This window comes from Trifolium pratense, linkage group LG5 (genome assembly GCF_020283565.1).
Source record: "Trifolium pratense cultivar HEN17-A07 linkage group LG5, ARS_RC_1.1, whole genome shotgun sequence".
NCBI classification, from domain to species: domain Eukaryota; kingdom Viridiplantae; phylum Streptophyta; class Magnoliopsida; order Fabales; family Fabaceae; genus Trifolium; species Trifolium pratense.
Window position 1 is genome coordinate 44818373 of NC_060063.1, and position 20435 is coordinate 44838807.

General features: G+C 31.6%; 2 protein-coding genes across 2 annotated transcripts; one reads left to right on the forward strand and one right to left on the reverse strand.

Annotated features, from left to right (window-relative positions):
* Window positions 1-666: 666 nt before the first annotated feature.
* LOC123885385 lies at window positions 667-3936 on the reverse strand. The gene is made up of 12 exons (XM_045934662.1): window positions 3823-3936; window positions 3272-3420; window positions 2914-3184; window positions 2739-2829; window positions 2516-2640; window positions 2322-2412; window positions 2099-2237; window positions 1844-2001; window positions 1637-1757; window positions 1372-1542; window positions 1198-1287; window positions 667-1095 (listed from the first exon to the last, which is right to left on the reverse strand). The coding sequence occupies exons 2-12, from the start codon at window positions 3410-3412 to the stop codon at window positions 931-933; spliced, it is 1563 nt and encodes a 520-aa protein (XP_045790618.1). The 5' UTR covers window positions 3413-3420; window positions 3823-3936; the 3' UTR covers window positions 667-930.
* Window positions 3937-9797: 5861 nt separating this feature from the next.
* On the forward strand, window positions 9798-14562 carry LOC123885383 (linoleate 9S-lipoxygenase-like). The gene is made up of 9 exons (XM_045934659.1): window positions 9798-10057; window positions 11090-11349; window positions 11796-12036; window positions 12125-12370; window positions 12534-12619; window positions 12746-12853; window positions 12990-13294; window positions 13376-13639; window positions 13744-14562. The coding sequence occupies exons 1-9, from the start codon at window positions 9892-9894 to the stop codon at window positions 14498-14500; spliced, it is 2433 nt and encodes an 810-aa protein (XP_045790615.1). The 5' UTR covers window positions 9798-9891; the 3' UTR covers window positions 14501-14562.
* The last annotated feature ends 5873 nt before the right edge of the window (window positions 14563-20435 follow it).

Here is a 20435-nt window from a genome sequence, read left to right on the forward strand (position 1 = left end):
GAGTGTACTTGGATAAAGGCTAAGATGGATAGGACATGAATCAATCAATTGTCATAAAAAAACTTTTTAAAAACCATTGATAGTTTAACAAAACCAAGAACTTGGATAAGTGGTATTAATAGTTAATACATTGTATAAAAGTCAGAAAGAAAGTGAAGGTCTATGGTACAAAAAATAGAAGGTTAACTTGCATCCATTTATTCATTCATATTCATTAATTCATAGTATGTTAAGGTGTATTAGGGTAAAGTTGGACATAAATTTCGATGAGATGTATTGGTGTTGAAGATTGAAGAAAAGATGAGATTTAAAAAGTTGTTAACAAAGAAATGATTAATAGATGAAAGTTATTTAAAAAAAATTTATTAGATTGTAGTCTGGGAATAACAAAGTTAGATTTTTAAAAAAGTGATTCAAAGACAAATCTTTTGTTAGATAGGAAACAGGTGGTTATAATGTTAGTGTATTTGTAAATTGACATGTCAATTGATAAGGATGTTAATATTGTCACAAAATATTATCTACTGAATTTTGAGAGTAATGTTTTACTCAATACACTAACATTATAACCTGAGAATATGCCATGAACAAAATAATTGTAATAACAATAGATGAATCATTTTATAATATGTCATGAACAGAAGCATTGTAATAACAACAGAACTATAGAAGTTATCCAAGTTAGATGATTCAACACATAGATAATATTACATAATTAATAATTTCAAGGGAGTTTCATAGTAAAGGTTCTTCAACATAAAATAGCAGATGCAGAAGTTGAAATGAAGTCAGCAAAATATTGTCTGATAATTCAAAATGAGATCCATATTAAACTTGGACAGCAAGGATTCGAGGACATTAATTTGTCATTCAATTGTATCAAAAAAGTGAATGACATATGGAATTGGAATTGTGTCCATCATAAGTAGTTCATTCAAGTTTGATATGCTTGGCGTTCTTTGTGGATGAACGCTTCGTTGTTGTCAAAGGCGGAGATGCAATGTCGTCAACTTGAATTGCTGCAGAAAGACGCTTAGCAGGTGTAGAGTTTGAAGTAATGTCAAATTCATTGTCTCCGCAAGCCGAAAGAGATTGCTGTTAAGATGGATTCGCGAAACAGAAATTACAATGGATTAATCAATGTAATAAGTAATTAGAAATGAATAAATAGATAGCAGGGATAAGTGAAAAGCGTACCGAAACAAATGCCAAAGAATCAGAGCATTCAGTGTTCTCCTTTTGAGAATTAGTTCCATCTTTGAGTTCAATTTCAACAGATTGTGAAGGCTAACACAAAAGGAAAAACAATAAATATCAATTGTAAAACTTAAAAGTATATTGAGAAGAAGAAAAATATAAGCGGGAACGAACATGTTTTAAATTCATGTGAAGCTTGATGTTAGCAATAAGTGTTGGATCATTGGTCATTTGATTAATGGAAGCTTGACGATAATAAGTTTGGTACTTGACTTTATATGCAAACTCTAAGTTGAGTAGCTTGTCAAGGTCAATAGGATAGATTTTGGGATCGTCCTCACCAACCTGCTCACAATAGTTAAAAAAATCATGAATAGAAGTGATCTTCCGATATTAAGAAAGTAGATAGGTAAATTTGAGCGCTATCAATGAAAGATACCTTCTTCATTTTCTCCCTTAGTTCCTCAGCAGTTGTACCAATAATACCATGACATTCACTATCCCAAAAAACAAAATCAGCCTTATGTCCTTCGGATTCAACTTGAATAACAACTTTGTACCTAACACGGTAAAAATATAACAAAGCGTGATTAATGCGCATATACTATAAGAGGCACAAACGTTGAGATGAATAAAATAACCATACCTAGCAATTGGAAGTTTGACATTTTCACCACATGAGCATGTATAATTCTCACCCATAGACCTTGAGGACTTTGTGCATTTGGAACAACTCTCATAGTACCAACCAAATTGATTAGGATTGAATTTTTTGGTTGTTCCAACAGTAATGCAATATGAGTCCTGAAAAAAACAAAATAAAATTTTTTGCTGACGAAATGTGATTATATATGTTAAAAGATAATATTAAATTTAAAATAAGGTGTAACTAAATAACAACCTTTTGAGAGAGTTTCATTTGAGCAATAGTTTTGACCTGAGACATATTTGAGAAGTGGTCATCTTTGCCTAATTGAGATGAAGACGAAACCTGAGTAAAGTCTTGAGTAGCAGCTTGAGAGTTTTCAATGTCTTTAAATCTAATACAAAAGTAATAAGCATGATCATAGTAAACAATGGGAACATGTTGTTAAATATTTAAGCACCGCAAAGTTGTAACTTACAAAGACTTAAAGTTGGCAACATCTGGGTGGTTATGATTGATTAAAAGCTGTGATCCTGACCAATTGTTACAAAAGGTTGGCCTCCCATTATCTAAAATGAAGTTAAATTATTGGAAAAAAGTTTAATTAGTAAGTGTATTTCTATTAATGTTAAGTAGACAAATTGATAATGGAGATTGAGGAATATTATAAACCTCCTAGTTTACACTGAGCATGTGTTAGGATTAAAAAGATTGGACCCTTTTCTTTGCGACCAGAAATGAAGTTTTGTAATTGAGTAGAAAAAGCTTCCCACAAAGTAACATCAACCATGTCTCCACTAAAAAACATGATATTACAAATAAGATATGTTAGTTTCTCAGCATACAATAACTAAAATGTTTGTTGTTATAATAAACAAACTTTATTTGCCTTTACCTTTCATTAGCCAAGATTAAATTTGTGCAAGGTTTTTTTCCAGAAGCTGCGGTCTGAGTTTTGACAACTTCATGAAGAACGCCAATGATCTCTGAAAAGGACATGAAAAAACATGACTTCAACACCACAACAGTGCAATCCAAAAAAATATTATACTAAAGGTTGAAGAACCTACCATACAAAATATTGATTTTAAACTTTCCATCCTGAACTTCCTTAAAACTTTTGAAGCGAAAATGATGAGGAGGAATGTTAGTGATAGAGTCATCTTTCATGAACTTGGTACCGGATCCAAACACAACTTTGTATGGACTATCACAGGTTTTAAAACCTGCATCATTATCATAAACATGACAGTTATGCAAAACATAGACATTATTGTAGACAACAAATTCCTTCCAATGTTCAAATTCCTTATGGCGAGTTATAGCTTGAACACGATCACCCTAAAAACACATAAAACCAAAGGATAATATGTTAGTATCTGGAACTGATATATATGCAACTTAGACAAAAGTTTAAGCAATGTTAACCTTTGAATCAGCAATAACCATTTCAACATGTGGAAAACCATTGGTGCCTATAACAGTCCAAGTGTCAACCACTCTTACAGCTATTTTCCAAATCTCCCTATCTTTGGTGAGATCCTTGATGAAATCAAACTCTCTTGACATGATGTGACCTACAAAATGAAAAGTAACTCATTTTAAGCTCAACCATGTTAGATGCAGTTTTTAACAATGAATGAAAAAGAGATCCATGTTTAAGATATATTTTAAAAGGTCATGGTAACAACAACAACAACATGAAAATCAAACATAGTTGACTATACAACTTCAAAAAAGACAACAACATGAAAACAGAAATGAACACAAAGAGTTGTTGTTAACATAGAATGAACACATAGAACACGAAAATCTAAATGGAGTTGTTGTTGTTGACAATTTTTTGTTTGATAACATGCAAAGCTAAATGGAAAAAAAAAATGTGAGAACTCACTCGCAATAACAAATGCAAATCGGAGTTTTTTTATGAAGATGAAAACTCAAAATGTGAGAAGAGGATATGGAGATGGTGAACTTACCTCAACACACTCTTGCTAGCTTGCTAATGTGAAGGGAAAAGGTGATATGATTGGTCAGAAAGAAGTACAAAGAGAAGAGGGAAAAGAAGGTAGCATTAAATGCAAATGCCACGTGTATTATTTTGCCAATGTTGGAAGGTCAGGGGCATGTAAGTAATTTCGATGGTATTTTCTTTGTTGGATAGAAGTAGATTCATTTAAAATATGTGTTTTTTAATTAGCAAATATATTAATTATATCACTCAACCATAAGTATGAGAAATACAAATGGAGAGAAATAGTACAAAACTAGTGCAATAATGCAGTAGTAACACCAATTACAAACACCAATACCTATTGAGATTCTAAAATCTGAAACCCCTATAATACCATGGCACCGAACACTAATCCTTACAACAATAACACATCATCCAACACCGAAACAAAATCTAGCAACCTAGTTAAACAAAACCTAGAACCAAACCCCGAGACCACACGGTGTCATAAAAGGTGACTTATTATCATATGTTGAGATTTTTAGCTCCTTTATTTTCATATGTTGAGATTTTGGTTCCAATTCATATTTTTACTCTAAAATTGTTATTTTTAATGTCATAAAAGGTGATTTATTATCTGCAACATTAAATCTAAGATGAAATATAATATTTGAGACCAAGATTCATATTTTTTTTCGGAATTAAAAGTCGCTACTTTTACGCAAAAAAATGACTTTGGACTAAAATTGCAACAAATGTGAATTGGTTATTATTATGAGTTTTTGCTATTTTGAATTGTCATGTTTTGATTTTCTTATTGATATTATTTTTGCGTAAGTTTTTTTATGGAATCAGGCTGACGATGTATCAAGCACTCATCCTGTAGAATCTGAATATTTTGTGAAAGAAAAGAACGTATCCCCATTCTGATATTTATAATGCCTTATATATGACAATGTTATTGAAGTGGTTGAGAGTGTCAAAGAGAAAGTAGGGAGAGTGTGAGCGAAGGTTGGAGAGAAAGTAGGGAGTAGTGGGCGAAAGAGCGATTTAGCTCCGGCTTAGACTTGTTAGGCGTCCCACGTGCTCCTCATGGGCCCATCGTAATCATAGTGGATCAGACCCTTTCCAAATTTTGGGTTTCATCAGGTTTATGAGTTTCTCAAACTCACTTATAAAGTGTTCAATCTCCATTTTTTTAAGTAATGTCACTACTATAAATCACCTTTTTAGAGTTGGAATTTAGCGTCAGATCCCGACACTGACGCTAGTAGAGTCGGATTAGAGTCGGCCAAGCCCACACTAGTTGATTTATTTTATTTTTTAGAAAATTTTACATTCTCTTGATTGAAAAACACACATTGCTTCGGTCTATCCGACTCTATATATTTTTAAAATAACAAAATATGAATTTATGTAACTCAACCCTAATTCCTCATTTGACCAAAAATAAACTCTTATCCATCACATATTCACATCTCTCTCGTTTGTCGATATGCCTCCACTCTTCATCACAAAAGCTCTAGAGCCGGAGAACCAACACACACCATCATGTCTACAAGAATCTCAACCCCGCCTCTACAGCCTCGTACCTCAACACCCCATATGTTTCGCTCATCTCCGACCTCGCCTAGCCACCACCATCAACCAAATCGCTACATCAGTCTATCAATTCGTCTTATTCTTCTGATTCCGATTCAAATATCCCATTATTGGTTAGTAAACTCTATTGCTAGTGTTTTAGTGAAAAATGTGAATTTGGGTTTTTGATAATGTGTTGATAATTTACTATGGTTGCTAGTGTGAACTCTGTTTATTGTTCCAACTTCTATAAATATTTTGCTAAATTTTGGCCCTCTTAAATTTTATATTATGAGTTAAGCTTCGTTGGCTCGTTTAGTTTGCTTTAAAATGGAAAAAAAAAAATAACGGTTGGACAACAAATATTTTACTCTATTATTTGGCAAACAATAATTGTTCTTTTTTTTCTATGGTTTCAATTGTGTCAATTTTGCAAGTATAATACTATTATGCTAAAAAGTGATTCATGCCACTCAACATGTTTGTTATGTTAATGCATATGATTTCTTACTTTTTAGAGCATGGCCGTGTAATCGTTTAAACTATGCTATTTTGTAGTATCATAGTGACTATTACCTAAAATATGTTTATGTTGATATATTATGCCTTTTTGGGGCCAAATTTGATGTGTACTTCTTGTTTGTTAGTATTAGGCGCAACATTGGGGTTGTTGGATATGCCTTGAAATCTCAGTTACAAGAAGTCAGAAAAATCTTTGTTGAATCTTTTTGCATCTTTGATGTTTTGAAGATTTTTTGGGAAAAAAAAATATATTTTCTTGGAAGATACTTTGACTTGGATTTGTTTTATTTTAAAACAGATTTGTTACTAATTTTTTGGCATATTATTTTTCTATAAATAGGGAGTGCTTTATTCATAGAAAAATTGAGAGAGAGAGAGAGAGAAAGGGAGCAACAATGTAGAGGCAAGGATTAGGGTTTGCCACCACACAAGGGCTAGGGTTTTAGAGAGGAAATAAAGTTTTCTCTTGGTATAACTCTAGGGTGGGAGAACTATCTTTGTGGTACACCTTGGGAAACACTTATCAAATTGAGTCTCTTGGCCACGGGAAGAAATTCGGGATTTGGGTAGAATTAGGATTAATTCTTGTAACCCAATTGAGAATTTCTTTGTAAAGTTACTCTTTGATATAGTGGAACGGAGGGGCTGCTCTCTCCCCCAGACTAGGTCATTATTGGACCGAACTGGGTAAACAAATTATCGTGTTCTTTCTTCTCCTTTATCTTGTTTATCGGTTATTATTATTGCTTATTCCGCTTGTTATTTGGTTGCCGTTCTATTGCTCCACACATCAAGTTATTCATTGGTATGATTGTAAGACGAATTCACAACAGGGGTAAAAATATTTGTAGGTTAGCGTCGACTACACCGACGCTACCCTAATTTGTTGACTTTTTGAAGTTGACTTTAGAGTCGGCCCATCCGAGGCTATATCAATTTGTTGACTTTTTTGGTGATCACATAATTAGCGTTGGATAGCAATAGAGTCGGACTTAGACTCGGTTAAAACCGACTCTAATATAGAGTCGGATGCCTCCGGCCGACGCTATGGATTAGCTTCAAGGGTTTTAGCCGCAACCCCGACTCCGACGCTAATCCGACTCTAAATGGCTGTTAGCGTCGGTGTTTGGCCTGTTATAGTGGACTTTCATCCGACACTAAATGCTGCTTTTCTAGTAGTGTGTAAGACTCAACCCACTCACATTTACCGCAACAAAAGATGAAATTAAATTCCAGCATCGAATTTTGCCACTTGTTGGACAAAGTATATTATTCTTATCAAATTCAAACTAACTAAAAATGAGCAGTTTGGATATAATTTTAGCTTTAAACAAAATCTTAAAACTAGTATGAGTGTATGAGCACTAAATGTTCTCTCGAATCTAAGATAGGACAAGAGTTAATTAGAACTTTGCATGTGACAGTCAATTGGACAAATTATTATATTATAGAACTAAAAGGTTTTTTATTTTATTTTATCAAATGTTAGGAATATCACAATCTGTATTTTCAACCTTCAACGCCCCTTGAAGTCAAGTGGTACGGTTGCGTCTTTATTTTCAAATAGAGGTTGGTTCCTAGCATACTAAATGCCAAAAACTATGGCTGCTATATAGGATAGAACTATGATTAAATTTTCATTATTATTATTATTTTGTCAAATAGCTTAATAACTAAAAATTTAAGACTTGAAGTGAATAAGTCGAACATCCTTACAATGTAAAAAATTAACATAACATTAGAAAAGGTCATATTCTCTTTGTGCATGTCAGCCTCAATTGCTTAGCAAATCACCGCTTAGACCCTTCAACCATCCATTTTTTTTACTAATGTAGGCTTCAAAATTTAGTGTGTGTTTAGTTCAGCGGTGGCTAGAATTGAGTTTGGTAGAATTGAGTTTGACAGAATTGATTTTAGTTAAAAGTGAGTTGGTCAGAATTGATTTATGTTTGGATACATTATTTAAAAGTGATTCTCAATCTTTAATATTGTTTGGTTTTTTTTTTTTTTTTTTTTTTTTTTTTTTTTGATAAGCCTTTAATATTGTTTGGTAATTTGAAATTAAAATTACTTTTAGACGTGGAAATTACCATAAGGGTATAATATGCAATACCAAGATACTCCTATACCTGTTTAATATTTTGAGTTTATCTAATTAATTAAAATAAATTTAAAAAACAAACAAGAATTCTCTAGAACCATTAATCAAAAATATAAAAAGAATTCTCTAGATCCCAATGTAAAGATGAAGAAGACTATTCCGATGCTAAGATGAAGAAAATTGTTCTCAGTCTCAAAAATTCTATTGCAAAATTTCATCTCCTTCATTCTCAATAAAATATGTCACCAACTACCCAAATCTCTTTTTACTCAAAAAAATAAAATAAATACTTGCACAAAAAAAAAACACAAATCTCTCATCGCACAAACCACCGTCAAACAGATCAAGATTCGCCGTCATGCAAGCAACGATTTTTCACCCAAACTCTACGCTCCTTGTTCTCTTGTTTGACTTCTTCCTCTTTGAAACAACAACCATGGACACTCATCTTGAACAACAAACATGGCGGACACTAAAAAAGGGTAATATGGGAATATGAGCCTTGGGAAACAAAAACTAAAGTTCAGAATCGATTCTAGGAAACGCAGAAGCTCCGAATCTTAGCTTCAGCTCAACGTGAGTTTGAGAGAGAATCAATTTTGATTGAATCCAAGCCAAACATGAAATTTCATAGTCAAACCACGTTTGACCGTGTGAAACGCGCGTCTGGGTCGTTGTAACGCCAAACCAAACAGATACTTAGAAATTAGGATCTTTCACAATTTTTAAAAAGATAAAAGGTGGAGGAGCATTTGAGATTATTTATTTTTGTTTAAATCACTATTGAGAAAGCATTTCGCTAAGCAAATTACAAAGTACTTTTAACTTAACTAATGTAACAAATCTTGAAAACATTATAAAAATTATTCTAAAAATAGATAAACAAATTAAAAAAAAGCTATGTCTCGCGAAAATTATTATCCCGACAGCATCACGACTAGAGACATGGTATTGCATTCAACTCTCTAATATATCAAACCACACATGTATTAGAAATGGCCGGGTGGCCCGTAATTGACTCTCCAACGTGTTTGTTTGACACTAGCTTAATAGTTATCTTTGACATAATCCTTTTTTATTTGTCGTATGAGAAAAGGTCAAAAAACAGCAAACACCAAGGTGGAACTTCTCTCGGTCAAAGAAAAACTAGGGTGGCTACGTGAATTTACATAGTGTTTAAGCGTTTGTTTGAATTTAGAGATGAATTAGAAATGGCTCAATCAAATTTTAAGATAGAATGAATACCAAAAAAAAAAGAAATTAAGATAGAATTAGAAGTGATTATAATTAATCTCAATTTGTCCTTTGTTGATCACCGCTACTTGTGATCCCACCAACTAATAATATCATTTTTTTTTTGGTACATAACTAATATAATTAATAATAATAATAATAATTAACAATAATAATAATAATAATAATAATAATAATAATAATAATAATAATAATAATAATAATAATAATAATAATAATAATAATAGTGCAAACAGCGCATTCATTATTATTGACCATATTACAATTTTTTTTATAAGAGCATATTACCAAATTATTGACATTGAGCATAGTACCAAATACTAATAATTATGCAACGAATATATTTTATATACTACGAAGTACGAAATAATCAACATAAAAAAGTTAATATAAGATGCACTCCATTTGTATTAGAATATGTAGTTAATTAGTGAATCAAGAGAATATATTATTTTCTATGACCAACTTGTTTTTTTTTTTCTATGACCAAGTTGTTAGTCTGCTGTTATTAAAAATAAAACAAAGTTCTTATCTATCCAATTTATATCAACGTACTATAAATAATAATCATCCCCCATTGTTAAAAGACACGAGCTTTTCTTTCATTTGTCAAATATATACATTTAAGAATCAAAGATGACTTCATTGGAGACAGATATTATCAACACGGGCAAAAAGCTGATCAAAGGAACTGTGGTTTTGAGACCAAAGAACTCTAATGTTGTTGGTGATACGGTTACTCCTTCCATTTTAGACATTTCTTCTGTAGCTCTCAAGTTGATTAGTGCTTCCAAAGCTGATGGTAATATAACTTCTCCATCTAACCATGTCCGTCTTTGTTTGGAAAAATACATAAGCTAACTTATACTTATAAGCTCTTTTGGCTAAAAAAGATCTATTTGATAACAGTTTTTCAAAAAAAGTTATAGCTTATTTTATTAGTTTATACCTTATTTTTTAAACGCTATTTCAAGTAGTTTATAAGGTTATAGCTTATAGCTTATTAGTTTTTCTTTCAATTTTATCCATGCAATCTTACTTCGAAAAATAAAATATTAATTAAACATATCATTTTTATATCATTTCATACTTATAATCAAGTTCAACCGCAAATTTTTCCAAATACTACATATATATTCAATAAGTTACTTTTTTCGCTATAAGTTGAAAGTTAGCTTATACTGTAGTTTATTCGCTATATCCACTTATTCATTAATTAAAAGGTGAAATTTTAATCAATGGGCTACTAAAAAAAAAAGTGTAATAGTAACTTTGATGTAGAATATTTGTTATGAATGATCGGTTATCATTTCACTTTGATATAACTCGTGCCACAATATGAGAAAGGATCCTTTCAATTTTTTTTTTCAATTTTCCTCAATTTTTACATCTCAATCATCGATCAATTTTAGTCCATTTCTTTTAAATTTAAATATTGTTTTATATTTACAATTCAATGGTCCAAATACCAACATTATTTCCTCAATTTTTTTCCAACTTGAGACCATCCTTTCTTCCACAATATAGATGACAAATATTATGTAGGTAAAAAGAAAATTTTAGTTTGAACTTTTTTAAAATTAAACCAAGATATTAGACTCAAATAATTAGCTTCCTTTAGACAAAATCTTTTGGAAGAATTCGAGTTCAATTGCTGGTGAGAACAATTTTTAGCGAGACATTACTTATCTCGCAGTCGAACTTGAATTACCGACCTCGAAAATTAGAGGGTTAATATAAAAAAGAATTAATTAGAAAACTAATTAATGGGCCGGTAACTATTTGTGGATCATCATTAGTAAAATTGATAATCTAATTTTTAACATTTTTACAGGAAGTGGTAAAGGAAAAGTTGGAAAGCAAACATTTTTGGAAGGCCAAAAATCTCCTTTCAATATTGAATTTGAATGGAACCGTCATTCCATGGGAAATCCAGGAGCTTTTTATATCGAAAATTTCATGCAACATGAATTCTTTCTTGTAAGCTTGACCCTTGAAGATGATCTTCACCAAGAAACCATCAACTTTGTTTGCAATTCATGGATTTATAATACTGAAAAGTACCAAACTGACCGCATCTTCTTTGCCAACCAGGTAAGAATATAAACTCTATGCAACCTTTAGTTTGATATTTGAACAATAAATGTTAATAATTTGTTATTAAAAATGTTAGTTGAACTAAGAAATTTTGTTGGAACCACATGATGTCAGAACCACTTGATGCCAGAACTGACCTCCGAATCACATTAAACTGGTGGTGAAAGCAAAAAATAAATAAAAATATGAAACTTTGAGTAGTCAACCAAATGATGAAACATATATCATTCCTATGTAGATTTTCAAATATTTCAACTATATATATGAGTACCCTTTTCCAAAAACTTGACACCATCTCAATTTAACGTGGAAACAATTATTGGTCAGATTTTACTTATTTTGTGGTCGAACTCTGGATTACCGGAATGGATCCCACTTCTTCTAGGAATCAGAGGATTAATACCAAAAAAAACTTGACACCATCAATGCTTAAAATTATGTAGGCATACCTTCCAAGTGAAACACCGGCTCCATTAGTGTATTACAGACAAGAAGAATTGAACAGTTTAAGAGGAGATGGAACTGGAGAGCGCAAGGAATGGGAAAGAATATATGATTATGATGTCTACAATGATTTGGGTGCGCCAGATACAAATGCTGCCTTGGCTCGTCCAACTCTTGGAGGGTCAAGCACATTGCCTTACCCTCGAAGGGGAAGAACCGGCAGAAAGCCAACTCTAAAAGGTGAGGATACTATTGTTTGCTCTGTTTGTGATTTTAAAGATTTTAGTGTTGTTGCTAAAACATATTTTGTTATTATATATATGAACAGATCCAGCGTCTGAAAGTCGAAGTAAATTTGTTTACATTCCAAGAGATGAATCACTTAATCCACTGAAAGCGTCGCACTCTGTTATTAAAACACTCAATTTAGTATCTCAAAATGACACACCTCGATTAAGAGCTCTAGTTACATTCGAAGAAAATGAACAACCAGAGTTTAACACCTTTGACGACGTGCTCTTGCTTTACAATGGTGAAGCACCAAATGATTTTCCAATACCAAAAGTGATTCAAGGTATATTACTCACAATTTCTTTTATCTTTTTTTGACCAGGGATCAAACCCTAAACCCCGGCCCCCTGTATATATAATGTAATGTCTGTGCCAACTGAGTTAATATACAAAATAAGATAAAGAGAGAGTTCACTAATCTTTTGAAAATTTCTTATTATACGCAGCAAGTCATACTGCATGGATGAGTGATGAGGAATTTACAAGGGAGATGATTGCTGGTGTGAATCCAAACGTCATTAAAAAACTTTCGGTAATTAAACTTAATTGTTCAATACTTTTAAGCATGCACAAATGAAATGTAAAAAAAAATAAAAATAAAGAATTCTATATATAAAATTTTATAATTAACCTCATTTGCTTACTATATTTAATGTAGGAATTTCCACCAAAGTGCAAAGTAGATAGCCAACTCTATGGTGATAATACCACCACAATAACCAAGGAACACTTGGAACCATACATGGATGGGGTCAATATAGAACAGGTAAACTCGAGTTCAATGTTTTATCGGAACAGTTCCTGACTAGACTTTACTTACATGTTCCCCTGAGAACCAGAGGGTTAACACAAAAAAAATATGAATTTAACCACGAATGGCTAAATTGTATTTTGTCTAACAGGCTATCCAAAGCAATAGACTCTACATACTTGATCACCATGATGCAATCTTTCCATATTTGAGGAAAATAAATGAAACTGGTGCAAAGGCCTATGCTTCAAGGACCATTATCTTTTTGCAAGATGATGGAACTTTGAAGCCATTGGCCATTGAGCTAAGTAAGCCACATCCTCAAGGTGATAGTTTTGGTCCTGTTAGTACTGTTTACTCTCCTGCAAGTGAAGGTGTTGAAGCTTCTATTTGGCTCCTTGCCAAGGCTTATGTTCTTGTAAATGATGCCAATTATCACCAACTTGTTAGTCATTGGTATGAATTTCATTGATCATTTTTATATAGTCAAATACTATATTTGTTCAATCTATGAGTAATTATCTACATGTGTGACAGGTTGAACACTCATGCTACTGTTGAACCATTCATCATAGCAACTAATAGACATCTTAGTGTGGTTCACCCTATTCATAAACTATTACTTCCACATTATCGTAACACGATGAACATAAATGCCAATGCACGAAATATCTTGATCAACGCAGACGGTATTGTAGAATCAACATTCTTATTGGGAGGTTATTCAATGCAATTGTCTGCTGATGCTTACAAGGATTGGGTTTTCACTGAGCAAGGACTGCCTAATGATCTAATCAAAAGGTAACCATATGAAATATTACATCTTGGTCTTAATTTAAATTTGTAACCTTAGAACTACTAGAAACTCTACCTAACTTCTATAATATTTTTTGTATGTTATATAGAGGAGTGGCTGTTGAGGATCCAGCTTCACCACACGGCATTCGTCTTTTGATAGAGGATTATCCTTATGCTTCTGATGGACTAGAGATATGGGCTGCTATTAAGTCATGGATTGGCGAATATGTGAATTTCTACTACAACTCGGATGCAGCAATTGCACAAGATTCTGAACTCCAAGCATTCTGGAAAGAAGTTGTAGAGGTGGGCCATGGTGACTTGAAGAATGCTACATGGTGGTTTAAGATGCAAACTCGTACGGAGTTGATTGAAGCTTGTACCATCCTCATATGGATGGCTTCAGCACTTCACGCAGCTGTTAATTTTGGACAATATCCATATGGAGGGTACATCGTGAGCCGACCAACTAAAACCAGAAGATTCATACCCGAGAAAGGATCCTATGAGTATGACGAGCTTGCTAAGGACTACCAAAAGACGTATTTGAGAACAATCACTCCAAAGAATGATACCCTTCAGAACATGGCCACTATGGAGGCATTGTCAACTCATGTTTCTGATGAGCAATACCTCGGGCATAGAATCGAAGGTGATCTTTGGACTTCTGATTCAGAGCCGGCAGAGGCCTACAAGAAGTTTGGAAGGAAGTTGATTGAAATTGAGGAAAAACTCGTACAAAGAAACAATGACGAGTCATTGAGAAACCGTTATGGACCTGTGAAGATGCCATACACATTGCTCCATCCATCTAGTGAACAAGGAATGACTTTTAGAGGCATTCCCAATAGTATCTCCATCTAGAAAGTGTTACAGTTGATGTGTTTTTTGTTGCTTTGAATAATAGATGAGAAGAAATTCCCTCACCTCCTATGTATGATCATGTTTTTATGTATGTTTGTTTAATTGGTTTAATGTAAAACTACTATGTTTTTACTTTATAGTGTCTGATGGACATATCAAATGCAAATTTTATATTTTGAGAAATTAAATTGTGAACATTGAGGCTTGTACAAAACCAATGCAAATATGCAATACGTTATATTATGAAGCACACAGACACGACACAGACACCAGACACCGATATATTGACATAAATAAATTGATGTATCTGATTTATAAATCAGACACATCAATTATTCAATTAATCTAAAAAGTGAAATTTGTTTATAATATGTAACTGAGGGAACTAATAGGCATTCATCATAGCAACCAATAGGCATCTTATCTTAGTGTGGTTCACTCTACTCATGCTACTGTTGAGCCATTCATCAATATTTACATCTATGTGACAGGTTGAATACTCATGCTGTTGTTGAGCCATTCATCATAGCAACAAATAGGCATCTTAGTGTGGTTCACCCTATTTATAATATGTAACACGATGAACATAAATGCCAATGCACGAAATAACTTGATCAACGCAGAGGGTATCAAATAGAGCCTAAGAAAATGTACAATGCGAAGGACCTCTTATTAGACTAGCCAAAATATGAATCATTTAGATTTTAGACATTGGCTCCAAACTCTCATAGAGCCCGAATGAATTTTCACTAAATTAGACTTAAAAGATGCAAAAAAAAAAAAAAAAAAAAATCAACTCGCACACCTAAAAGAAAAGTCGCGCTATATATGAGAGTTGAATGTCCAATCAATAAATAATATTATCACCTACTACCAAAAAAATAAAAAAAATTAAAAAAATTATCACCTTATGTAAATTTGGATGAAAATTGGAAGAGAGACTACCAAATCACAATTAAAGAAAAAACACAACGGGTTAAAATTGCTCAACTAGGAAATGAGGGCCAATATTGCATAATGGCTCTATAAGAGCAATCAACTTAATATATGCTCTATAATATATGACTTCCTATATTCTAATAATTTAACCAATAATGTAATTTGTGCAATAACTTAACCTATGGTTTTCTATATTTTTCATTATATTAATAATACTCCGAGCCAAAGGAGTAATATCAGTACAACTTTAGAAAATAGTTCAAATTGTTGCTTGGACTAGTTTTAGAAGTTCAATGGGTGACAATAAGGATACAACAGACGATCCTTTGGCAAATGAAAGAAAAGCCATGGTGGAGGGGGGTGCTTAGTATTTCAATTTTTTGTAGGCTCGGGTCAATTAGGGCTTTGTGGCCCCTTTAATTTTCTCAGCCCATAAAATATTTGAGCTCTCCGTTTATAAAAAATGTCATAATTTTCAATTACAATAATATTTTTTAGAAAATTACATTTTTAGGAAAGAAAAAAAACTATCTGTTATTTCCAAAAATATATTGGAAAAACAAATGTTTGGTAAGCCAGCTTTAAATCACAGTCTTTTTGAGGCATATTCATGCTCATTTTTTATATTTTGGTACTCCTGGCGAATCTACAATTTGGATTTTAACTAATAAGTATTATAAAATAATTTCTAAAATTTAATAATAATTTTCTGTATGTAATAAATAATATAATAAAAACATCAGATTTCATACAAAAATCATTAAATTTTTTATTTAATATTCAAGTGTTCATATAAAACAATTCATACGAGTCGTTATCAGGGGCGGACCCAGCCATGAATTATTAGTGTGGCTAAATTTTTTTAGCATTACTAAAAAAAATTCATCATCATCCCAATAATCAGTTAAACAACAAACAATATATAATATTACTACTAATCCAATATGTATATCCAAAAAAAGAACGCCAATAATCCATTAAATTGCTATTAAAAAAAAAAAGAAATCAATAAACTAACAAACTATATCCATAAAATCACAAAATTTCTATTCGAAAAAAAAAGCTATAACTTATTGAATATATGTTAAATCATACATATTACTATTGTTTGATACTTCACAAAATTCTACCTTGGACGAGAATATATGGAACCCAAAATTATACTAGCCTATAGTTTATTTTGATAAACTAATTCAATTAGCTTATACCTTATTAATTTTTATTCTAATTTTACCTATATCATCTACCAATTGAAAAACTTAAACATATTGTTTTATGTTAGTTCAATCGTTAATTTTACTCGGTACTGCAACTTCAATCAGTTATCCACAATTTTTTAACAAACAAAGTCAAAGTTGATTATTATAAACATAAAAATATATAACTTAAAATAATATACCATGTATAACCGACGACTTGAAATCAACAATAATAAACTATAAACTAATATTTACACTAATAGATGTAAATTCACAAATAACTTTTTTTTTGGGGCATAATGGATCTCGAATTTTTTTGGACCTTGAATAGTCACCTTCACTCTGCCTCATATACGACTTTTGGACTATTTGAGAGTGACTTTTTAGACTTGAGAGGGACTATTTGCATAAATTGACAACTTTTTTTGGTTACAAAAAGATACACAGATTATAAAAACTGACATATATGTAGTAAAATATTTAAAGGATATCCATTAGTATAAATTATTTTTTTGGTTAATTATAGATATCCTCTGCACGTAACTGAAGAGACTAATTTCATCAATTTTTATGACCACGTCTTAAAAACAATGTTATGACATGACAAAAAGAAGAACTCGTATTGGATGTTAAATGTAAATACGTGAGAGGAATGCTTACTCTTAAATACAGAAATTAAAGAGAAATATTTTGGTTGACTTTTTCAATGGGCCGGTATGAGATTTTATAGGAGCCCTAGACAGTTGAAAAAATCCCCTCATAATTATTTGAATTATTTTCTCCTTGCAAATTTTATTTTTTTGCAAAATCATTGATAACTGGTACATAATCAATGATTTTTGAAAAATTAATTTGAAATATAATCAAACCAATGACTACCTAATTGATCTTTCACACAATAAAATGCCCTTGGTAAGACAATGACAATTACATAATGTGTAATGTGTGTTGAATGTGTTGTTGTGTTGTTGGAGATTGTTTGAAGTCTCACATTCCTTAGATTTTCCGGATGTGAAGTGTATAAATATGTGAGGGAAACCTCACCTTATGAGCTAGCTTTCTGGGTTGAGATTCAAACATATTTAACAATGTGATATGTATTATTATCTTTGTTCATCTTGCATGCTATCTACAGATCATGTATATTTGAGTCATTATCATCATTGTGATCTCACATTTTTAAGACTTCAGAGTTTTTAAAATATTTTATAATTCTTCAAATGTTATATCATTTTAATTTTTAAACAGATATCATGTAAAACTTATATTTTTCCTATAAATTATATATTTTTTTGCTATAAAATTTATGTTTTTTTAATTATATATTTTTCATGTAAAATTTCTTAATTATACAATTTTTGTAAAATTTATCTTTGTCCACTATATGAATTACTAAACTATTAATTAATCTCTAGAATCTGAATACTCCACTGCAATTTCTTCATCTAACTTATACTAATGCTCTGTTTGGTAAAAAAATAGCGGGTAGTTGATAAGTTAGTTTTATAGCGGATGAAGTTATAGAGAATAGCTTAAGCTAGCTTTTAGCTTATAAAGAATTAAATAGCAGATTGAATTTAGTAGTGTTTAATAAAATTAATGGATATAGTTGATAAGTTAGTTTTATAGAAATGAAGTTATAGCAAATAGCTTAAGCTAGTTTTTAGTATAATGAATTAGCTAGCAAATTGAATTTGTAGTGTTTGGTAAAATTAGCGGTTGAACAAACTATTTTTTAATGACAAATATATATATATATATATATATATATATATATATATATATATATATATATATATATATATATATATATATATATATATATATATATGGGGGCTGCTAACTTAGACTCAGTTGGGTCTAAGTTAGCAAGGTGCACCTTTTCAGTTGGACCAAAATACCCATTCTTTTTAATTAATTAACCAAATTACCATCAATGGACGCGGATCCAGTGTCGCGCGCGTACCGCAGTACCATGGTTACAGGCTGTTGATTTCCATCAGACAGCCAAGATCTGATCTCATCAAGACTGTCTGATCAATCAGACAGCCCAGATCATCCGAATCCATCAGATTCCAACGCGTGCACCACACTGGATTACACCCTGGAGAGAGAAGAATCTACTTTTTAAAAGCAGGACACATGTCGCTGTCTGATTGGCTGGGCGTGATTTTTTTCCATTTAATATTTTGAACTCAATTATTTCGTTGTAAATTAATTTTTTATTTATTTTTTTTATACCAAAATTCATAATTTTTTTTTCTTATACCAAAATTCATAATTTTTTTTTCTCTACAAATAGAGACTTGGTTAGTTTGATTTGGACACAGAAAAAAAAACCCAATTTTTCACTACCTTAATCTCATTTTTCACTACCTTACATCAACTCACTGAAACCATTCTACCAGCAAAATGGTTTCAGATTACAACTCTCTGAAACCATTGTACCAGATAAATGGTTTCAGAAGCAAACACAATTAATAAATTACTCACTGAAACCATTCTACCAGTAAAATGGTTTCAGAATACAACTATGTGCAACCATTCTACAAGCTAAATGGTTTCAGAAGCAAATAACTAATAATCAACTTACTGAAACCATTCTACCAGCAAAATGGTTTCAGATTACAACTCTCTGAAACCATTGTACCAGATAAATGGTTTCAGAAGCAAACACAATTAATAAATTACTCATTGAAACCATTCTACCAGTAAAATGGTTTCAGAATATAACTATGTGCAACCATTCTACCAGTAAAATGGTTTCAGAAGCAAACATTAGTTTTTAATTACCGTTTTATCTCATTTAATTAACTAAAAATAGTTTCAGGTCTCCAAAAATTTCATAAAATATACCAAAAGTTCCAGAATATTATCTACTATTTTCCTGGTATAATGGTTTCAGTGAGTTGGTTGAGTGGTGCGTGTTAAATTACAACACACAAGTAACGTATTTAGTAGACAAAAAATGAGATTAAGGTAGTGAAAAATTGCGTTTTTTTTTCGGTGTCCAAATCAAACGAACCAAGTCTCTATTTGTAGACAAAAAAAAATTATGAATTTTGGTATAAAAATAAAAAAATAAAAAATTAATTTACAACGAAATAATTGAGTTCAAAGTATTAAATGAACAAAAATCACGCCCAGCCAACCATTGTGTGACACGTGTCCTACTTTTAAAAAGCAAATTTTTCTCTCTCCAGGTTGTAATCCAGTGTGGCGCAGGCGCTGGAATCTGATGGATCAGGATGATCTGGGCTGTCTTATTGATCAGACAGTCTTGATGAGATCAGATCTTGGCTGTCTGATGGAAATCAACGGTCTGTAACCATGGTCCTTCGGTACGCGCGCGACACTGGATCTGCGTCTACTAATGGGTATTTTGGTTAATTAATTAAAAAGAATGGGTATTTTGATCCAATTGAAAAGGTGCACCTTGCTAACTTAGACCTAACTAGGGTCTAAGTTAGAAAACCCCTATATATATATATATATATAAAACAGAAGTCACAATTACAAGGGGAGATGACAAACAAAAAGAACTCACAAAAGAAGAAAAACATAAAGAGGAAACAAATACAAAAACCAAATAAACAAACAGTACGCTTAAATATGGTTGAACTAACTTATAAGTATAAAATGATATAATAAATATACGTGTAATTAATATTTAATTTTTTCAAATAAGATGACAATAGTAAAATTAAAAGAAAAAAATGATAAGGTATAAACTTTTAAATTACTTAAAATAATGTTTGAAAAAATATATAAGCTCTATTTTAAAAACGATTTACCAA